This window comes from Typopeltis vanoorti, chromosome 7 (genome assembly GCF_054136105.1).
Source record: "Typopeltis vanoorti isolate ZY-2024b chromosome 7, IOZ_Tvanoo_1.0, whole genome shotgun sequence".
NCBI classification, from domain to species: domain Eukaryota; kingdom Metazoa; phylum Arthropoda; class Arachnida; order Uropygi; family Thelyphonidae; genus Typopeltis; species Typopeltis vanoorti.
In genome coordinates, this window is record NC_143555.1 from 41,361,527 (window position 1) to 41,385,770 (window position 24,244).

Consider the following 24,244-nt stretch of genomic DNA (forward strand, 5'->3'; position numbering starts at 1 on the left):
GCAGTCATTTTGAAAACAGACGTCATTTATTCTAAAACATTTATTGTACAGTTCAGTGCTCATCACTTCTCGTAACTCGAACCGTTTTTGCCTCTATTTTTTAAGTTTTCCTAGGTAAGAGTTAAGAAATGACCCAAGGTACACGGTGCCTTCATGCTCTAGAACTTCAGATATATGAAATATTTTCTGGTCATTAGACTGAAGTGTTTGCAGAACTTTTCCATCCTTATCCAGTTCGACTATCATTCCCCGGTTAGAAATCAAATTCAGAAACGTTGCTGGCACCTGAAAGAATGATGATTTATGAGACAGTCATATGAACATTCTCAGAATGCATTCGAAGTTTACATATTATGAAATTCATATGAAACAGTACACAAAAAAACAAAACCAAACATTTACATTTATGAGCTTGCGGTGTGAAAATCACTTAATGAAAAGTTTTTTTATTAATTCTTTATTCATTTTTTATCTTAGGTTTTCGTGATTATCACCAAGAAAGGTTGTAAACCTATAGACGTAAGTTATATAAATACTACGAGATGCCTTACGCGAACCTTATAGGAAACACGAACACTCAAAGTGCCTACATATTCGCCTCCTATTTGTCTATTTGATAAGGTTTCACTGGTCTGACAGCTGTTTCAAACACATTGGTTTTGTTAGAGACCAGGCTGAAACCTGATCTTTTTTTTTTTCCAATCTTATGTAATAGATCTTTTTTGTATTGTTACTTTTTTTTTTTACGTAATCTGGCAAAATCAGGAAAGAGCGGATAAGAATATGATACTCTGTGTGTGTGGGGGGGGGGGGGAGCAGCGTGACTTTCTGAAAGGTCACGCTGCTCCTTAGTAATCGACTTTTTATAATAGTGACAAACGAGTCGGATAAAGGCACTATACGATCATTCTACTGGATATTGCAAAGGCATTTGACATAAAACTCTATTATGCAAATTAGAACAAACAGGGAAGGATATGACACTGGTTGTATGGATACGAGGGTGGCTGCCGGACAGATATCAAAAAGTGGTTTACAAGGGAGCAGAATTCAGATTTATTTATTTGCATGGAGTTTCCTTCCTTTCTCTCCCCCTTCCCTATTGGGGCGAGTTGAGCCGCCTCATGGGGAGGGGGGGGAGGGTTAAGTATTTATGGCTGTAGATCCGTGTGTGTTCACATGGCCGGTTTGCGGGATGAAAAACGCCAGATAAACTGGCGGAAAAAACCCTACTGCCCGCGTCCAAGACAGGCTAACTTGGCTATGACTGAAGAAGATCCTCAAATTCCTCACGTCTTCGACGGGAATGGAACCTGGGACACTCCTTCCCCAGGCATATGGTTGCGAAGCGCATAGCCACTAGGCTAACTACGCGGACGGAATCCAGATGAAAGCTGGTGACTAGTGGGGTGCCGCGAGGTTCAGTGCTAGGACCACTTGTTTAATTTGTACATAAATGATATAGGAAATAACCTGAAAGGAAATATTCAGTTGTTTGCTGATGATGCGAAATTAGGTAGAGTAATAGTGAATCAAGGCGATGCGTAGGGGTTGCAGAATGGTTTAAATAGAACAAAAGACAATGGATGTCATTTAATGTGGAAAAGTGTAAAGTTATACATTTTGGATAAAAACAAATGACAAAGTGTGTACTCCTTGATGAAACTGTACTCCAAGAAATCGGTGAAGCTAAGGATTTGGGAGTAGTAGTAAATATAAAAGTTTATAGAAGAATATAGAAGTTTATAGGGCATACCGATAAGGTTAGAAAAGCAGCTATAAAATTACTTGATTATTAAAGAATAGACTAACAAACAGAAATGAGAAAGTTATCATTCCTCTTTATAGGACTACTATACGTCTACATCTAGATTACTGTGCTCAGGTCTGATTACCTGGGTTTCTAGGGGATCCAGAAGCGATTCATCAAGATGATGTGTGTGTGTGGCCTGTGGAATGCTCCCTGTGAGGAGAGATTGGGGATATAAGGGTTTCAAAATTGTTAGTAACATTCAAGAAACATTTAATTCGAAAAGGTTCGAAACGGCTCGCACCCCGTCAACGCTCTTCCCCGCCCCTGTTTCCCATATAACTCTTCCCCTAGAAGCGCCCTTAAATATAATAATATATATATATTGTTTTAAAACACCCGGGCTTTCTAATTTACTAATTTATCTTCCCACTTTGCCTCAAACACCCCCTTCCAAGTTTCCGAACTCCCCCACCCCTCTTTTTTTTTTAACACCCAACAGCAGAAGTATGGAGAACGATGATAAATAATAATAGTAATATATTCTAGTAGTCATAGTTCATCCAAATATGAGAATGGCTCTATGTCTCTTCATAAAAAGATGTAAACATTGTCATTAATAACTTGTATTCTTATCATTAAACAGATTTGTAACTCCAGGATAAGTAATGGAATGTGCCGTGATCAGTACGGCACGAATGTCTGACACTTCTCGAGAGACATTAAATGCATGATTATTATTAATACTATTCTTAGCTTTATCCAATTAGAATTCTGGTCACTGATATGTCTGACCACATGACTGTGGTCAGGCATGTCAATGTTTTCAAAAAATGCTAAATTCACCTCGTATATGGTGGAGCAATTTTCATCGTTCCTCCAATATCTTATCATAGAATGATCGGTCGTCTAACGTCACACTACTGAGAAAATTCAGTTTGCTTACATAGATAAAAAATTCTTATCCAGTTCCTTAATAAATTATTGTAATGGTATGCAATTATCACTGGATAAAAGTCTCATGCCTACTTGGACTTATTAAAGGACTTGAATTCCTCAGATGTTGATATTTCATAGCAAAATTTGCAGTGATGGATTCACAGGACTCAACTTTAGTTCATTCGACTCATATCTTAAAGAACAAAACAAGAAAAGGTGAACAACGAAGTGTAAACTTTATATGTCTTCTGTAGTCGCAGGGATCATCTACATCGGGTCCACTTCAATTCATCAACTACATGAAAGATGTCCATAGCTTGTCCGTCAGCTCAGACTTTACAACATATGCTTATTATATTGTGTGTACTACAAGAAACATTTCTGATTTGTATCATAAACGTAATTTCCCCACACTTTATACAAACCAAAATAAAACTTCGATTTCTTGAATTCGGCTCTGGCGAAATACAGTTTGTAGTAGCCCATCACTTACCAGTTCACTCCACAGTCTTTCTTATAAAAGTTCATTTTACCAGAAAGAGTGTGGAATGAACTGGTGAACTGGAGAGAAAGAGTTGTATACAAACAGCTGCATGTATACAAATATTTTTATGAGTATTACTGATCATTACAATTAGAATCGATCTAATTGTACTGATCATTACAATTATAATCGATACCTGTTTTTCTATTATTATTATTATTATTATTATTATTATTATTATTATTATTATTATTATTATTATTATTATCAGTAATTAAAGTCAAAATTGCCGATCTCAACTTTGTTTTATTAGGTTACTTACCCCCCCCCCTCTCCCACCACCACAAAAGTCGCCAAAACTCGATCACACTAAAGAGCATTGTCGATAACTATGTAAAAAATACAGACTGGAATTGCTTACTTAAAATAAATGAATAGACAATTTTCAACTAAAGTTCACAGAAATATACAAAAAGTCAACAAAGCCTGCACAAACGAGGCGACAAACAGGCAACAATCCAAGGATAAATGACGACACACTAAATAGTATTACTGTAAAAGAAAATCAAACTCAAAAAGTCACCCAGTAACACATATTTACAAACCTTATACAAAAACACAAGAAATCAACTAATAACAAAAATTCGTAGGGCAAAAAGACACTATTACTTCCAAAAATTCATGGAATACCACGATAACATGAAGCAAACATGGGCTACACTCAACGAATTAGTAACTCGAAAAAAGGAAACTTCAGCACAAGATTTTATTGCAAAAAGCTTCGGCCAGGACACCCAAGAGGAACTAGCAGACCATGCTTTCACAAACAACATCACACAACTCAAAAAAGACAAACTACTAACGATCAACAAAAAACTACCGATACAAAGTCAACAACAAACGATGTATTTTCCAGCCGTAACAAAACAGGAACTGAAAGAAGCACTCCTACAACTAAAACCAAAGACCGCTTCAGGAATAGACAAAATAAGACTCACAGACCTTATAACACACTTTGAACAAATAAATCCAATACGTTTGAGACTCGTGAACATAATATTCGACACTGGCATTATTTCACAACAACTAAAAACTGCAATACTTACGCCAGTATACAAACACGGTAAAAGAAACGATACTCAGAACTACAGACCAATAGCTACCCTACTAGTCATCTCAAAAATTCTAGGAAAAATAACAATATCAATAATACAGACCAACTACAGAAGTATTTACAGAAGTACAACATCATCTCACAAAACCAATACGGCTTTCAGAAAAAAAAAGCACCATCACTTTATTAGAAGACATCGCCGACACAATAAACAAAGCTCTCGACAAAAACAAATACGCCATCCTTATACTGCTGGACCTAACCAAAGCATTTGATACACTTGAACATGACATATTACTCACCAAACTATACTCAATAGGTACATACATGGATCAAGAACTACCTCTCAAACAGAACATAAGCAACAAAAATAGGTACATGTCACAGCCGGGGTATACAAATAGAACACGGTGTTCTTCAAGGTGCCATATTATCATCCACTCTATTCAACATATACATTAACGATGTTCATAATATGGCCACAAGAAGTCAAATATTTCAGTACGAAAATGACACCGCACTACTAGCAATCCACACTGACATCAACACGACTCTCTGCAAAGCATAACAAAACCTAAATGAAATCACAACATACTTCTACCAAAACGCAATTCTAATCAATGGCACCAAAACACAGATGTTGATAATACGCAACCCAAGAATCATGCGCCACGCACTACTATCGATACACTGTCATGCATACCTCTGCATCAACAACAAAAATACCTGCTAATGTCCCGAAATCAAACCTCTAACACATGCAAAATACCTTGGCCTCTATATAGATTGCCACCTTAAACGGACAAAACATATAGAATACCTACTTACTAAACTCCGGACCATCGCAGCAAAACTCTTCCAAGTAAAAGACATTATTCCATCCAACATAAAAAAACCTATATCACGGTATCTGCGAATCCCTACTCAGATACGGAATAACAATCTATGCAAACACATATCAAACAGCCACCTAACAAAATTAGAAACACTACACAGGAAAATCATGTCAATAGTGATTTGGACACCTTACACGCAACAACCAATATCCGACCAGCACATGGCCACACACAGAATCCTGAGCATTAAAAACCTGAAACACTACATGACATTAACAAGTAATTACTTCAACATCACCTATCGAAACAACGGAGACACATGTCGTATAACACGACCTACAACAACTCTCTACATCCCTACACCCTTCAACACCTCATATACTTCTATTGTGAGATCACATCAGATACCCACATAATTGAACGACCTACCAAGAAATTTAAAACACATAGATAACTACAGAACATTAAAACACGAACTCTGGAAAATATACCAACAAAGTTAATATACCATTAACACTAATATACACATCACAAATCACCAGCATCCAATGCCTACATTCCTTGCATAAACAGTAACAATAGTGAAGGCTACTCTCTTTATAAAAGCTAACCCAAGCTTCCAAGTAGGTGAGATAAGAATAAGAATTACAAAGATTATGTAACAAAACAGTCAATAAAGTATATAACAATAACGAAGTTACTGAAGATACAAATTATTATGTGATGATGTCATTAATATAATTCAGTATTACTATGTAACATGACAAAATAATGTAATAAATTATTCTTATTATTAAAAAAGTATGTAAATAATGAGTTTGCATTGTATGGTTATGATAATTAGGAAATATAATATTTAGATTGCATATGTGTAAATACTGTTGTATAATCCCACTTTCTCAAACTTTGAAAAAAAAAAATTTAAACTACAACATGTAATATTATATAACTTGTGTAACTCTGAACTATATAATTGTAAATTATTACTGTGATTGTTATTTTAAAAAATAGCAAAAAAACTATGTTATTATCATTATTCTTGAAATCTCATTATATGTAGCATTTAGTGCTGAACCTTGTAAAATAATATACTGAATGTCACTCAAGATGATCATTGTATTTATGTAAATAATTAAGAGAGCAATAAAATTAAAAAAATAATAAATTATTAGATATATGAAGGGCCAAAGGCGACATATAACTTGTTTAAATTAAGAAACGACATGGGATATAATATCCCTTAATTTAAACAAATAAATTATATTCATTTATCCATAATTTCACTGACATCAGCAGATGCTATATCGTCACTTTGTACCTTGATGATGTGCCACAGGTGCATGTAGTATCCTCAGCAGGATCCATCCTGTAGTGATAGATCCTTCCAGACTTTACTTTAGATAAATATCTGACTGTTGACCTAGCCACTACTCTTCTGATGTTTTCTGGATAGCAATTCTTTACACTGACAATGGACATCAGATATCCTCATTTGTTGACCCTCACAAATATTTCTCCATTAAAGGTATGCGTGTTTCTCAAGATTTTACCTGTTCATTTTATTAAAGAACCATAATCTTCGTCTTACAATGGTTGATTTTAACTTCCATGGTCTCGCTGATCTCCTTAATTCCTTCAAGGATTCATTTAATGGTTGCAAGGAAATATCATTTTGTACAATATCACAATGAACGTATGAAGAGTATGCTTCGAATATGGACATAAATATAGGGCGTTGTATTATAAGTGCAGAAAGGCTTAATGGAAACTAGGGAAGAGGAAATGGAAAGAAGCACTAAACGTATTCTAAAAAAGACGGAGCAAAGAACCAAGCATCGTCGATGAAGAGAAAGAGAGAGATCTAAAAATACTAATTCATCATCTTTTGTTAAAGACATTATTTCCACACAGCGATTCTTATAGCACTGTCGCTGTACAGTGAAGCAACCAATTAGAATGGATATGTGGCTTGGTTTGCTTTTCTACTTACTATATATATAAGCAATTTCTAAGTACTGAGCTGTGTTTGGATTCCAGTCGTAAAAACTATGTATGCATAGCTATTGATTCTTATAGCTTAAAAGTTAGTTTTTCACCACCGCCATCATAAATATCTGCTTTGTTAATTTAAGAGTGAAATTGATTCATCTAATGGCATATGATAATCACAAGTATTCCATTATGTACAACGCATAATAAATAATGTTGCTTACCAGATTAGTAAATAGATGATGCGGCCATAGTTGGTACACGTAAACTGAAACCGACTGCAGAACGTGGATAAATCTAGCCATTGCCTTCCTCGCTAATGGGCAATTCGCCATTTTATCCAAGAGTGTTAAAGATGTCATATCACGTGCTCCTCCTGCAATCGCCACCCAGTAGCCTCCTTTGGAGCTTTTTCGAATGTTGTCAGGTTCACCAGGCAAGTTTGCAAACACTTCTTTTTGACCCTTCTTTGGACCTCGAAGAGGAACCCTACAGTGATCAATAACAGAAAATGAGTAAACAAGAATCAAAAGTACAAGTTATTATGTATAGTTTTTGAAATGTTTGTAATAACAAAAAGGGATGTGAAATTAACAAGTTCATAAAATGGAAATACATTTTTCAACTTTTATTAAACCAATAAAACCTGCTTTGGTAAAATTTTGGAATAAATTTCGTTAAACCAGGTAGAAATTGTCACTATCATTTTAACTCATCTTTCTTATGAAAACAGAATTGTACAAAAAATTGTATCGATCAGTGTTGTATTGAAGTGAAGTGAATTATTATCATATTATTATCATTTCGAATCGTTTCAAAATTATTAGTTCAATAAAAATGGAATCATAGTGAAAATTTTACTTGGGAAGTAGGTTTGAACCTAAGACCACTTCAAAAGGAAACGCTACTAATTTCTACGAATGACTTACTGATCGCTTATTGAAAATTTTGTGAAGACTTTTCGATTATCCATATTTCTATTCTTTGCGTGAAAACTATCAGAGTGTTTAGAATAAAAGATGATTATATAAAGAACTCTATTGCATTATAATGCCCTCATAAAAATTCAAGGAGTGTGTCAAAAGTTATAAAGCACTGTATTAATCTACAATTTTTTGGCTGATGTACTCTTTTTGTAATGACAAATATATATATATATATAGATATTATTATATATATATATATATTATATATATATAAATATATATATATAGATTTTGGTTACTAAAATATCAGAATAACATTTAAATTTTAAACAATACAACTATAATTTCAGCCAAGTAACCGTCCAAAACTGCAGTTTTGGACGGTTCCAATGTTTCAACACTTGGCTGAACTTGACATATGAGATGTGTGTTTAGAATATATCAATTATTTCGCTACCTGATGTCATCTGCTCACCTGATTTATTCGTTTACCTTATTTCATTTAAACAAAAAAGAAATATATCTATAAACACGTCATATGTTCTAAAAACACATTCTGGTTATATTCAAGAATCTTTATAATCAATACTCTCGAAATTAGTTGCGATTATTTGAACGATGTAGAGACAACTGCGCCAACAAAGGAAAAATCTTTGCCATTTAAACATCCTTGATTTTGGTGAGGAAACTCTCAGAAATTCTTTAAAAATAGAGATTTTTTTTCTGTGTGAATTCCGCTAATGTACAACCTATTATACATTAGTACCATACCATGGGTGGGTGAGTATGTGGGCGAGCGAAGTATTCGATAATCCGGAAAACTCTCTATAGATGCTAGCAGGGACTTTTTGAAGCTACTGAGGTCTCCAATAATCGCATGAAGGTCTTACACCTGGTGATAAAAATCATCTATCCCCTTGTTAAAAATAGCTACAGACGGGTTCAACCCTGGAGAGTACTGAGATGTTATTCACTACCCGCCAGACTGGTTTCGATCGCAATCGTTGGAACAGCAACCTGCAGAAGCGTCTGAAGAGCATTAGAAGGATCAGAAAAAAAAAGCTTTTGGGCACTTTCTTTTTTGCTAATTTCAAATGAATCTTCATCAGATCTCTTTATAGAAGAATCACTGGTGATGCTTTACAGCACTAAGGTTAGACTTGACTCTCGATTTTCAGAGAACGGTGTGTCTTTGTATGAAAAATTTATTCTCTTTCATCAAACTGGTACTGCTTAAGATAATATGCGAGTTTCGTATAAGATCTACCCACAGAAAATCTCAAGTTGATCAAATATCAAGAAATTAAGGATAAATTGTCGGAATCATCGAGGTTATTATGAATATATAAATATCTATCACTGCCAGCATTATAATGAAGAGGGATTTATTGCCTGTGAAAGAAAACTTTTCACGTTTATTACAAAAAATAATAAATAAATAAAGGTGTAAAAACACGCGCAGGAAACTTGTTGCCATAGCAACTACAACTACCTGGTCGCTGATCATATTTTAATAATTCCGTGATGTGTTTCAAAATGCACCTACAATTATCATTTGAAGACGCACCTGTTATTTAGCAAATTATCTTATGACTCAATTTGTTCAAGCTAAACTTTTTAATTGATAGATTTTATAGCTGATTTACCACTTAGGTGCAACAGAAATGGCATAACTGATAATAAGTGCAGTTTATATTTAGAGGAGAATACATGTTAATTTTTTTAAAATTATAAATAAGTATTAAATTATATAACAATTTAACAATAATATTTTAATAAAATATAAATAATAATTTATAAATAATGCGTAAATTAATAAAAAATAAAGTTCATACTTTTTGGGAAAAAAATTAATTTTTTAAGATTATATGATTACTTTATATTTCTCATTTATTTTTTATTTATTATTATATTCAGCATTTATTTATTATTTACTGATTTACTGTTTATTAATATTAATTTTCAATATATTTAATTACTAATTGAAGAAAAAAGTTAAAACATGATTTCTTTGTTTTATATTTGTTTATATTTATACTTTCCCTATTAAAGAACTATTTTTACCTAATGATTCGATTATTCTGGCTTTCTGCTACCAGCAAGGATGCTCCATCGTGGGTTATTTGGACACCATTCGCAAATCCTAGATTGTCAATGAGAACACTTGTTTCTCCTGTTTTTTGATTGAATTTTATTATCCTGCATTTAAAGCACAGAAAAAAAAAAACGTTTAGTGATAATCAATGAATTAGTCTGTAAAAGCTATTTATAGTTTGCAGAAAAATATATAACGAAACCCGTAAAATTTCCTTAATATATATATATATATATATATATATATATATATATACTATCTGATCCAAAGTATCCGGACATCCCTCTAAAATTCAGAAACTGACGTCACTACCTCCCTTACCGGTATAAAAGGTGGCACGGAGCTGTGTGTTGTTCAGTGATAAGAAGTATGAGCAGAATGGGTAGGTCAAGGGAGCTCAGTGACTTCGAACGTGGACTAGTTATTGCCACATCAGTAATAAATCTGTCAGAAACATTTCAACCCTCCTCAAATTGTCCAAGTCAACAGTTAGTGATGTGATTGTGAAGTGGAAACGTGAAGGCACAACCACAACAAAACCACTGTAGGGTAGGCCGCATTTAGTGACAGACAGGGACGTTGAAGAAGGTGGTTCATGGAAATCGCCAGACATCGATTGAAACAATCACCTGGGAGTTCTGCAGTGCTACTAACTCTCTACCCAGCACTATGACTGTGCGTTGAGAGTTAAGAGGAATGGAGTTCCATGGTCGAACAGCTGCTCATAAACCAAACATTTCTCCTGTGAACAATAAGCGCCACCTGCAGTAGTGTAAAGAGCGACGCCACTGAACGGTAGACAACTAGAAACTTGTGATTTGGAGATGAATCACGCTTTTTCGTGTGGCAATCCGATGAAAGGGTTGGGTGTGGCGAATGCCTGGAGAACGATTCCTGCTAGCGTATGTAGTGCCAACAGTGAAATTTGGAGGAGGGGGCGTTACAGTGTGGGGGGTATTTTTAATGGAATGGACTTGGTCCTCTCGTAACCCTACACGGAAATCTAAATGCGGAAGGGTACAAAGATATTTTGACCCGTTGCGTACTGTCTACGGTAGAAGATCAATTCGGTGATAACTATTGTCTGTATCAGTATGACAATGCTACCTGCCATAAAGCAACGTCTGTGAGGGATGGAATGTAGACAATAACGTTCCAGAAATGGACTGGAGGGCCCAGAGCAATGATCTGAATCCCATAGAACACCTTTGGGATGAATTAGACCTCAACGACCCAACGAGCTCTTCAGGAAGAATGGACTGCTATGGTGTTCCGACACCTGGTAGAAAGTCTCCCCGGCAGAGTTAGAGCTGTCATAGAAGCAAGGGTGGATCCACTTCGTATTAATATCCACTACAGGAAAGTGTGTCACAGGAAAATTCTGAATACAGTTTTGAGTAGCTGTCCGGATACGTTTGATCAGATAGTGTATTATTATTATTATTATTATTATTATCTGAGACCTCCAGGGAGTCAAGAACTCATCGAGGGAGGCTGTAAATCACCCAACCCAGCTATCATACCTTCCCTTAAATAAATTCACTAGATGCACTTACTACCCTCAAGGGAAAATTATTCCACTCACTCACTGCTCTCTGGGATAAAAAACCTAGCTTATACCTCTTTCTTGAGTGAGAACAACCTTAACTTCCATGGATGGCCTCGTTTTCTCTCCCCGCCTTCCAAATAACGAAATATTTCACTATTTGAATTGCTATAACACCCATTGAAAAGTTTATAAACCTCTATCATATCACCCCACTTTCTCCTATCAACCGGAATCTGCAATCCACATACTCGCAATCTCTCCTCATAATCTAAATCCAATAATCCGGATATAATCTTTGTAACTCTTCTTTGCATCCTTTCCAGAGCTTCTTTATCTTCTAGGAACCCGGGAGACGAAATCTGCGCGCAGTAATCCAGGTGTATTCTTATCAAAGCCTTATAAAAAGGCAAAATTACTTGTCAAAGTTCGCTTCAACACAGCAATTATCCTCTGAGTTGTATTCGCAACTTTTGCTATGTGACCTTTGAATTTTAAATTCTTATCACCAATACACCAAGATCCCTTGCCTCTTCACTTTCTTGTAGCATAACCCCGCTAATATAATATGCTGCTGAAACTATAATCACGCCAAAGTGCATAACTTTACACTTACTTAACATTAAACTGAGAGCCATTTTCGTTTGCCCAGATTTCCAGTCTATTCAAATAATTTTGTAATTGTTGAATATCACTAGAATCCCCGATTGCCCTGCCTATCTTCGCATCATCATCATCAAACAATTGCAAATCTGATGATAGACCCTGCTTGATGTTATCAATTTATAGACTCTAAACAATAATGACCCAAGGACTGAACCCTGAGGTACACCACTGGTTACCTTAAATTTGGCAGATTCACACCATTGTATACCACTTTTTGATATCTATCTGTCAACCATCCCCTCATCCAAGTCAATAGATTATATTCCAATTCCATATTCTCCAATTTACGCAACAGCCTATCGTGTGGTATCCATGTAATCCATAGTGTATTCCCTTTATCCAAGTCGGTCGTAACATTGTTATAAAATATGAGCAAATTGTTAAAATATGACCTTCCTTTAGTAAACCCATGCTGTTCCCTGCAGAGTATAGAATGCTCGTCTACCCATTTCTGTATGCGAGTTCTTACCAACTTCTCTAAACTTTTCACTACCACACAGAGATACTAATAGGTCGGTAGTTAGACATATCAGTTTTAGTACCGCCTTTGTACAAATACAACTATCATGCATTCCTTCCATTCCTGTGGTATCATTCCTGAGCTGAGACTCAAGTTATACAAATGTGTGAAAGGCCTAGCCAAGTCAGCTGAACATTCCTTTTGCAACCCACGTAGCAGTAGCACTGTGCACCATGCTACATACACCTGGTTGATATATCTAAGCAAAGTGAGCACTCATTAACTGAACAATCTCCTTAGCTTCCGACACGCGTGTACTATCTGCATTCAATAAAGTTATTCTTCCACATTCATTCTTTCTTTTGCTTGTGACATAACGATAAAATTCTTTTGGATTGCCTTTAGCTTGTATGGCCAATTTCTTTTCATACTCCGTTTTAGCCTTTCTCACAATACTCTTTACTTTCTGGCCTCAACTTTAAATATTTCATAACTCCTCTCACTCTTATTCTCACGATATTCTTTCCACATCATCTTCTTGTGAATCTCTTGCTTAATGAGGCTGCACATCCATTTCGCTCTCAACCTATTTATTCTTCGAACCCTAGGGATACATTCCGATACCGCCTCATTTAAGCACTTTTCAAAGATTCCGATGCATTGCTGACATTTTATCCATTCGATAACGGACACCATGTGACCAAAGACAGTATTCTTCTAATTCGATCATAATTTCCAGCTTTGTAATTCAGCATGTAGCCTGTTTTAATCGGAGCTTCAATACAAGTAGGTACTTCCCAAGAAAGAACAGCATGATCACTGTCACCAATTGATGGTAAAATAGCCATATTCTTGACAGAGATCCCTTATGCTATGAGCAAATCCAACAGTCTTTGACCTCGAGTTCCTTTTTTCACATGCTGCTTGAGAAAGTTATCTCTCAACAAATCAATAAATTCCTGTTCTTTCTGATCATGAGATTTCCCTTCTACCCAATCAATGTTTGGAAAATTAAAGTCACCCATAATGATCATTCACTTGGTACCAATAAGGCTAAATTGGCGATGCATTTCTTCGTCCCATACAAATGAGCCTCCAGCTCTGTACCAACACCCCCCACCATATATTTCATTTTGTTAACCCTCCACTCCAGACCAGATAGACTCAAACACATCGCTACATGGGACATTGTTACCATCATTGTTTTTTTGTATTTCTACCGTAACTGGACTTAAATCATCTGATATCATTAATAGCACTCCTCATCCTCTCCTATCTCTTCTGTCATTCCTATAAATAGTATATCCGTTACATTCGATCCCACTTACCATATCTGATTCTGATAGCTAGGTTTCACTAATACCAACAATCTTAGGCCACATCGTATTCAATAAAGCAACAAACTCAACCACTTTGTTTCTAATGCTCTTGGCATTTGTGTACAGACATAATAAATTACGACCTAGCCTATTCTTATAATTAGATATGCAATCTGTTTGGTCTTATACTAGAATTTTCTCTTTTTCCTTCCCAGACATACTTAAAATGTCCGAACCCAAAGCATATTTTTCCACTCCTTCGCCACATACATAATCATGTTCAAAGGCATTCATATCGTTATCACGTTTGTATATCATAGCTGAACTTTCACACACATTTTCCCCATTCCTCCCTTGATGATCAAGTTTCCCTGACTCTCTGCATTGGGTTTCATACCAAGAAGTAATTTCTCCAGTTTCTGATGCCAAATGAATTCAAGTGCAAGCCATCATTCTTATACAAATATTTTCTGCCATCAAACACACTCCACACATCTAAAAATTCACATCCATATCTTCTGCATAGCCTGCGCGTGAAATCATTTGCTATCATCGCTCTCCTTCTTAACTCGGTACTATCATATCTAGGTGGTAATCCTACAATTTTTATTCTTTTTATTCGCTTGTTCCAACAGACCGTTCATATCTTCTCTAATACTATGTTTGTCACCATTTAAATTATTAGTATCTACCAACACTACCATTTCTATTACATTTCATTTTTGGTTTTCAATTACGTTTGTCATATTTTAATTTTTGCTCCAGAGAAACTAGAAGTGGCGACTCCTTCGTACGCGCAAATTTTAAAATTGAGTCACCACATTACCTCTTTTTTCTTGGATATTAACTGACTTACCTTGTTGTTATTAATATTTTGATTTCCATGTTCGGTATTTTCCTGTCTGTTCTTGTTCTCATCATTTTTCTTATCATGTCGAAGTTTAGACAAACGTTTTTCCACCTTTTCCAATTCCCTAGTGGATTTCCTAATAATTTCTTTTAAACGAGCTATTTCTAATGTCAGCGTATCCTCAGATAAATGGTTATCATCACTGCAGCAGTGTTTTTGTTCAGAACAAACGCTCTGCTCAGTAGCAACAACTTTAGCTTTGGTCACTGCCTTGTTATGACGAGTTTTCGGCGCCATTGTTAAGAGTAGTAAAAACTAATAATATTTATGAAATGATGTTATAAAATGCTTTAGTACAATAACTACACTAAAACGCTACAATAATATACTAATAATATACTAAAATACACAATTAAATCTAAGAAGACACTTAATAAATCAACACACACACACACACACACACACACACATATATATATATATATATATATATATATATGTGTGTGTGCGTGTGTGTGTGTGTGTTTTATATATATATATATATATATTATGGTGTAATACTAAAATTTATGCAAATTTAATATTTATTATTCATACCTTCCACTCTCATCATGTTCCAACATTGATGTTATGTGATCGTTGGCCCAACGTGTGGCATCAGATAAATAAATATTTCCAGACTCGTCAATGTCCAGATCGTCAGCACAAGTTATCATTCTTCCTTCAACTATTGTCTTTGGCAGCACCTCTGTGACTTTACCTAATATGTAAACAGAAAACTATTAACTCAAAAACAAGGAAGTTTACATAGTCTCAATTCTCTATGACCGTTGGATCAACAAATTAAGACATTTAACATACAGCTACGTATACATATATTGCTAAACCAGTTAAAATAATAAACCACCGAAGGCTAATTAATAATTAGAATTACCAGGTTAACAGTTACCATAGAAATCTTGGGGGGGGGGACGTTGAGATTTAATATTAAATCTATTATAAAATGATATTACTTAGATACTTTGGATATTAAGCTTGTTCGAGGATGTACACTTATAGTAAATTATATCAATAAATACCTATGATATGAAAAAAAAAATAATAGCATTTCATAGGATGAATAGAAATTTGAAATTTGTTTTATGAGCAGAAGTTTGAAACTTGTTTTAGTTATCAGTAATCTGCATGATATTCATAGTGATATTGCTGGATTTAATTAAATATTTTGATTTAAGAAAATTGTTTTTTATAAACACAATGGAGATTGTTAATTGAAATTTTTCATTTTACCTGTTTTTACATCAACGCTCTTTATTCCATGATACATATCAGCAACGTACAACAATCCATCTTTTCCTACGCGAAGGCCTAGTGGTCTGCCACAGAGATGTTCTTCACCTTTCATTATATCTATGATTAGAAAAACAATTAAGCAATAAAAGAGAAGATCATATATGACACAGCGATATTTGCATAAAATTAAAGCATAAAATGATTCGTAAAAGTTTATAATATATAATATGCTTTAGGTATTGTAAACGTCATATTAGGATTTTGTTTGGATTAGAAGCCATTGTTTTCTTTGTTTTCATTACAGATCAAATATAATTTCTCTGCCTGAAATGTCTCCTTGTCGGAGACATTTCAGGAAGAGAACGTACTCCTTTATCTATGTTAGATTTTATCGATGTTTTCATGAGAATAAAACTTTTTCAGTGCAGTAAAAAAGTAAAATAACCAGTAGTGGAAATTTATTATATTTATCCAGGAAATGATTAATGAAAACCTGCCAAGACATAGGCTGTCTTTTGCGAGAAGGAAGTTCTTTTTCTGATGACGTTGAAGGGCACGTACCTGCAAAGTAGAACACGAATTCCTTCTTTGAAATTTCAAAATGAGCTCACTGCGCCATAAAAAAACGAAACAAATATTTGAAAGTAGTCTTGAAGACAGCTTTCATATTTTTTAGTTATTCTTATGAACTTTTGTCAACGCCAAATAATTAGATGATTTGAGAGGTTACTACTTAATGAAAGTTTAGCTTGAAATGCTTATAACTAATTCTAAGGAAACTAGAATAGCGGCGAGAGGTATTCGCCACAAACAATACGAGTGTAAATAATAATAAAATGTATTATTTATATTTAGTATTTGAATCTCGGGACTTTTTTTACTTTTTATTGTTATTATTTATCTATTTTATTTTTGCTTTGGTTACTTTTTCCATACAATGCTTCTTCCCTTATTGGTTTTCTGTTCATTTAAGGTATTGCAGACGAGAGAATCTATTCGATTGCATTAGTTCCAATGAACTTTATCTATATTGACGTTTCTCTTAAATTCCATGTTCATAGTGGTCTAATAATAATATAAAAGTAAATAATAAAAAATAATAAATGTTCATGAAACATGGACTGTTCATCCTGCTAAAACAACTACCATGAAAAAAAAAAAAAAGATTTCCAAGAACATTGGGAGTACAATGTTCTTGTAAATCAAGAACATTGTACTCCCAATAGATATTTTAAATTGGCCCCACTTTAAAATATTTAAAAATTTGGGATATTGTGAGACCACTTACCACAATCCTTTTTTCCTATTCGAGCCACGCGACGAGTTGTCTCTCCCGTCATTTGTACGATGTAACCTCCTTGCACTCCGCTGTATATACTTCCTGAAAAACATTGACCACAAGCATTAACCGTACAGAAAAAGTCTTAATTCATAATCATATAATATCACTATTGTTATTGTTTTACAGAAAATGAGAATACAATTAACTGAACAAATAATAAGCCGAATAATAAGCCGAATTACATCTTCAGAATTACATTCTGAAGATGTAATTCGGCTCAGTAAGCCGGGTTTGTTTGCAACGGAGAGTTTCTTCATTACCTGTGAAGAAAGTGCTAAGACAGTAAGTTATAATGGATTAGGCCTTATTGTGTTAGCAATTTCTTCATAAGGGCCACGGTGGACAAAAACCGGTGTCTGCTTTTTTTTTTTTTTTTTGATTCTTGGCGAGCAGTTTAATTTTGTAAACTGTCCCATTTCTTCCACTTTTAAGATTCACATTTTATTTTGTATCCTCGTATCGCTATTGAATACAGTGCATTTACTCCTTTTAGCTGTGTGTGGCTTGGTCGATATTATATAACTCACGAACATCATTAGGCTAGATCTGAGTGAGAAGAAGACGGTGCTCATTCAAGGACCATCTAATTCCTTACTTCCTTAATTATAATAACACGCTGTTTTCCTGGATGATGACTCACTGTACTTTAAGCGTATTTTAGTATTGTCGAAATCTAAAAGTTCTCGAATATTTGTTGTTATAAAATTTGTAATTTTTAAAAACAATAAAAGCAACAAAAAAAATCTGATGATGTTACATTTATAATTTAAATTTTCTTTCTCTTTCCCCTTTAAAGTAAACACTATTAATAAAAGAATTTCAAATTCTTACCTTCATGAAATACTAGCGATTCAGGACCGATAAATTGACCTTCGTAAAGTTTCTCTGCTGCATTTAGTCGGTTATTAGGGGCGTACGGACCTTCGAGCTTTTCCGGAAGGTTAACACTGAAAAAAAGTAATAAAAAACATGCATATTTTTAAAATAGTTTAAATGTTGTGCTAAGATTTGAGTACCAAGAGGTGTTTTCCCAAGGACGCATTCATATGTGCATTGCGAGTTACTTGATGTATTGCTGATAACGTAATTTTGAGGCTCGTTTCCACACCAATAAAAAATCTTCCGAAATAAAAAAAGAATTTGTTAATATTAAATGCCAATATATTAATCTATTAATTCTTTTAATGCATTTCTATTAAAATAATTAATGTATTTAATTTAAATTAAATGCGTTTAAATTTATATGTAAGTAATTAATTTATAATCATTTATAATCTTTGGAATTTTTGAAAGTAAGTTTCGTGCAATTTCATAAGATTTTGATACAAAGTAACAATAACTAAGTTTATTGGAAATTAAGCATTGGAAATTATATATATATATATATATATAATTCTTTCTAAGTCAATAACTTCATCTACTGTAATCAACTCTAAGAAAAACCGACTAACTTAAATAATTGCTGAAACGTTTAATTAATTAGGAAAGAATATTGATAAAAACACATACAAATGTTGTTCAAATGATAGATGGTACTTGATGAGGAACATAAAACTAGAAACTAGAAAAACACATTATAGAAGAAGATAAAACCAGTCATGAGAAGTTCTACAAAATATGTTTTTGTTTTTATTTATGTTCATTGTATTAATTAAATCCTAACATTAAAGACAGTCATTTCACTTACTACATTTCTTGTACTAAAAATTCGTGACTTACCTGTACGGTTTCGGTTGTACATCAACAAGTGTTGGAGAAAAGGCCAAGAATGCTAATACAGAGAAGATTATGGTGAAAAAAGTCAAAAGAAACCTGATCAGCCCCATTTATTTTCTTTTTACCAATGGTAGCTGAAAAAAATTACATGTATATATATTATTAAACAGAAACAGCTGCATCAGATACATATCATTCATTCGTTCTATATTTTGAAGCTTTAGCTGTGTGTGTGTGTGTGTGTGTGTGTGTGTGTGTGTGTGTGTGTGTGTGTGTGTGTGTGTGTGTGTGTGTGTGTGTGTGTGTGTGTGTGTGTGTGTGTGTGTGTGTGTGTGTAACAAATTAAGCTTCTAATGTTGCCAAGCACGTGAATTTCATTGAATACTGGTATTAACAGTTGCTTCACGTTCTTCCCAGAACGTGAAGCAACTGGTCGCTAAAAAATAAAAAAATAAAAAATTCACAGATATTTCTCCAGTATTAAAATTACTGAATTTTAACAGTATGTGAAATGTTTTTATGTGAATTATTTAGATCTGCATTATATTTTGCTTTTTTGTTTCTCGCAATGGAGATTGTTGTGCAATAGTTACACGTGTACATTTTCATAATAATAGTTTTATGGATAGCTTAATTTCTTAACACTGCTAAGTGTTAAGAAATTATTTGGAAAAGTTTTATATTAAAAACACTTTTGAATTAAAACAAAAAGGCTTAAATTTGTAGGACTCTTAATAGATGCATTTTTATTTTATTTTTAGATTTTTATTCTTATGACATACTGGTTTTAATTTCTGTTACTTATATACAGCATTTACTCAAGAATTCTTTCTAAGTCAATAACTGTCATTACATTCTTACCTGATTTTGTTGAAAAAGGTTGAACACTCGCACGTTTCAGAAAGTTATTTTACCTACTTGAACCTTATAGCGAATCATCTCCCACGTGATTCCCCGTCTAAATTGCACAACGTGTATCCTGATCGCGCGTGGCGTTTCTCACTCGAGATAATAGTGAGCAGTTAATCTAAAGATGGCGTTACGGAGCTCAAGGTCTTTTTTTTTTTTTTAGTTGAGCGGTATACAAAAAATACTACTAAAATTCTGGAGTTTGAGTACAAAACATGTGTTTCAAATAATGACTCGTTATGTAAAGAGTTTTGCGTTAGCATTTTGTGCAAACAGCAGTTTATTGACTTTAAAAACAAATCACACATACAAACAGTGCAGGTTCCGCTAAGAGAACGTGTAACAGACAGCCATTTTCTCGCAGCTGCACAAACCCTACAGCCGATTCAAGTATTACAATACTTGCTAAAATGAACAGAGCGTAAGTGCAGCTGCGAAAAAATGGCTGTCTGTTACACGTTCTCTTAGCGGAACCTGCACTGTTTGTATGTGTGATTTGTTTTTAAAGTCAATAAACTGCTATTTGCACAAAATGCTAACGCAAAACTCTTTACATAAGGAGTCATTATTTGAAACACATGTTTTGTACTCAAACTCCAGAATTTTCGACCGATAACTATGGCAATATTTTTATTATTTTTTAAATATTTTTGAAACTTTACAGAAAGTAATATGACCGTTATCAGCTACTTAATAGAGTTATTTTGGGAAGACTAATCATTTTTCGTAAACGAATAAAGAAGCGAAATTATAAATAGAGTAAAACTTTAAAGCCTCGTATTCGATTTTTTTTTTTCTCACCGAATCGCGTTCGTCTGTCAGTGGTTACTCTTATCAATAGATTTTCTCTTCTCTTTTCGTCTTCTAAATTAGTAACATTAATAAATACTCATGCTTAGAAATCCGATTATCAGTAAACTGTACTGATATACTGCATGTTATCATAAAAACCGGAACTGTCTTCTGCACAACCCATGATTAGCCATTAGTCTTAAAAGTCATCTACGAGCTTTTGTGGAAGGTTGCGCTAATCGGATAATATTCAGAGACGCTTGGTATGTAGTGGTGCCTCTTTTTTAAGCAATAATCAATTCCCCGCTTGAAGAGGATCGTCGACTTCATCCAGTGGATCAGTCTTGTGGGACATCAGTGGGATGATGAGTCTTTTATGTAAATCCCAAACATGAAGAGCTGTAATCCTATACTACATTCGTATTAGTGCAGTGAATAGGATAAGAATTAGAACTATGGTTAGTTAATTGTTATTAAAAAATAACGTCGTAATCGTTTGATTCATCTGACTAACATAATTAATGATCACGCCTTTTCAGAAGTCTTCGAGCTCTGGCTTCTTAAGTGATTGGGGGCTTCATTTATAACGAAGCGCTGAACTTGCTTAATTATGTCATATCTGGGTGACTTCATTGGTTGCTGAGAAGTCTTCTGACTGTCTTGGAGAAGCATAGTATAGTCGGTTAAATCCGTACCGGAAACATGAACGTTGTATTATCAGTCGAGAGCACAGTTCAAGGTTGAAAACTTCGGATATTCAACCACCACTAGGATTTCACTTTTCTCTTAAGAAAACTCTCAAGTTTAACATCAGTCGTACTTCTTTAATTATCCAACAACGCAACTTTCCTACATATGTAATTTTTATGGATATAATTACAATATAATTCCTCATTAGAAGGGGTGAACCCGTCAGCCTAAAGGGACGGAGGAGAAAGCGCGGGGGGAACCCCATACGAATGAATAAATAAAGAGGCTAAAAGAAAATCAAAATTAACATTACAATAAAAAAATCATATTGTTTTAGAAAGAAAAATAAACTTTCAGCAAATATAAAAGATCCGAAACTTACGACGAAGTTTTATAAATGCGGTTCACCTTCATTACTGCAGATTACGATATGTGTCGGGGGGGAGTGATTTTCCTGATTGCCAGTTGTTTTTCTTTTGCATTTGAAGGTCATGATCTATATTATAATTATTGAACTAATTATATCTCTTGCTACAGTTAATGCCATGATTTAATTTTTATTCAGCACCTAATGAATTATAGATAACTCCCGAGTTATATACAGGGTGGCCCATGTCACGAAGAGGTTTAAACATTTAATAATTTATTTATTTATCAATTATTTTAATTCGTTTTTTGTTATAAAAATTACAGAATCTGTAGATTTTCTTAGTTATTGGTATATTCGGTGATTCAATTTGTCATTTTCAAAACATTCATCTTTTCAAGTCTGTGTAACCAGTTACTTACATTTAATCTTGAACTTTATTTCATTAGTCTCTTTCTCCTGATCATATACTGTTGAAGATAACGGTAGATGGCGCCACTTAAATGATGCTGGCGATATAGCATCATGTATCAGGTATTATCAGGTATAATGCTTGAATATCTTTAGACATTTTAACATTTCTAATTGTTTAAAATGCTAATCATTATTTAAAATGCCCAACACGTGGATATTTTTAAAAAGGATTAGCTTTTCGAATGGATGAGTGATATCAGGTGATTTGTAAAGCGATGCTCAAAGACATTAGAATCGCTGAGTATCAAATTAGTGGGCGTTTGCGACTATTCAAATATCTATATGTGAATACATCCACACAAATATTTTTATTCTTCACCGTCATGACTAATTTTTGATCATTATTAATAAGCTGTTGGTCTATATTAGAAAGCATAAAAGTAGTCTAGTGGTTTGTGAGATGTTTAAGCTGAAGAATCCCTTTCTCATGTAAAATAGAATTTTAAAAAATTATTCAATGAAAATATCCTCAATTGACCAGTTTTTTACGCCATCTTGAATTCATCATGCAATGTTCTTTGAGTATATATTATGGCCTTGAACTTTTCACTTTCTTCTTCCACCTCTATGAGTTCTGTAGTTGTAGATGCATCATTATTTAATCGGCTAAATACTATTTAATCTCTTTCTTTAAAAATATGCAGTCAGCTGGTTCTTGTTTCAACATTTGTGCGGACGTTCATTTCTGTGGCATTCTGCATGCACTGAGTAGCTCTAAAATCTGAATTTGCAAAGAAAACAAAACGTCTTAAAGTTATTCTTGTAGCATTTTAACTGTATGAAGTAAGTTGGCCGAATATCATCAACCTTTAAATACGAGAGAGATTTTCAGCAGTTAACCAGAAGTATTAGTTCTAAGCAAAATTTATTTGCTCAAACTAATATTGCATTTAAATCTGTAATATAACTGACAGTATGATCACCTACAAGTCTATGCTCAAACCCAAGCTCTGTTCTAGTATCACGTCAAATAAACTTAATAAATAACTGTGTAGTTCTGTATATACACGTTTGCCAACATGCCAGAGTCAGTGCTTTTGTAATGCAATCGAAAGCATGATGCGACAAAATTGAACCAAAAAAAAAGGTTCGAACCCTCAATGGGGTTTTTACTCCATGAAAAACAAACTGCCCGGAAAACATACACATTTAATTGAAAATCTGTACATCTCGTGTTCAACAGATTTTTAGTTCTTCTTTGTAGTTCCAGCTATTCCCGGCATAGTAAGGACTACTTGATATTTTGCTAGCCATATACAGCCCATTAACAGCAATGTGCAATGGTGAAATCGTGCGAGCAAATAGTTCAACTATTGGGTTCTTCACCGATTCTAAACTTAGCGATATGCAAATATGTGATGTTCCTCGTTTCGTCCCTTGTTATGCCTTTAACTATTATAGTGATTGAATATATTCCATGTTAAATGGAATCCAAATATAGACGGTTGACTGCCACTCTGAGACAATATCTGTGTGTGTGTGTGTGTGTGTGTGTGTGTGTGTGTGTGTGTGTGTGTGTGTGTGTGTGTGTGTGTGTGTGTGTGTGTGTGTGTGTGTGTGTGTGTGTGTGTGTGTGTGTGTGTGATGGAAATGACGTTAGCTAGAATGATAGTGAAAATCAGAGGGGCCAATAACTTTATATCGGAAATTGTCTCCCTGTTATGAGAGCCAGGTCCAATATACTGAG

The 24,244-nt window shown here is 34.2% G+C and overlaps 1 protein-coding gene across 1 annotated transcript; it reads right to left on the reverse strand.

Moving 5' to 3' along the window:
* Positions 1-3: 3 nt before the first annotated feature.
* On the reverse strand, positions 4-20,395 carry LOC150104614 (adipocyte plasma membrane-associated protein-like). Its single transcript, XM_090395809.1, has 9 exons — positions 20,187-20,395; positions 19,329-19,459; positions 18,441-18,556; positions 17,556-17,648; positions 16,265-16,384; positions 15,572-15,734; positions 10,103-10,237; positions 7,337-7,601; positions 4-285 (listed from the first exon to the last, which is right to left on the reverse strand). Exons 2-9 carry the CDS (start codon positions 19,433-19,435, stop codon positions 94-96), a joined length of 1,191 nt encoding a protein of 396 aa, XP_090251935.1. The 5' UTR covers positions 19,436-19,459; positions 20,187-20,395; the 3' UTR covers positions 4-93.
* Between the last annotated feature and the right edge of the window lie 3,849 nt (positions 20,396-24,244).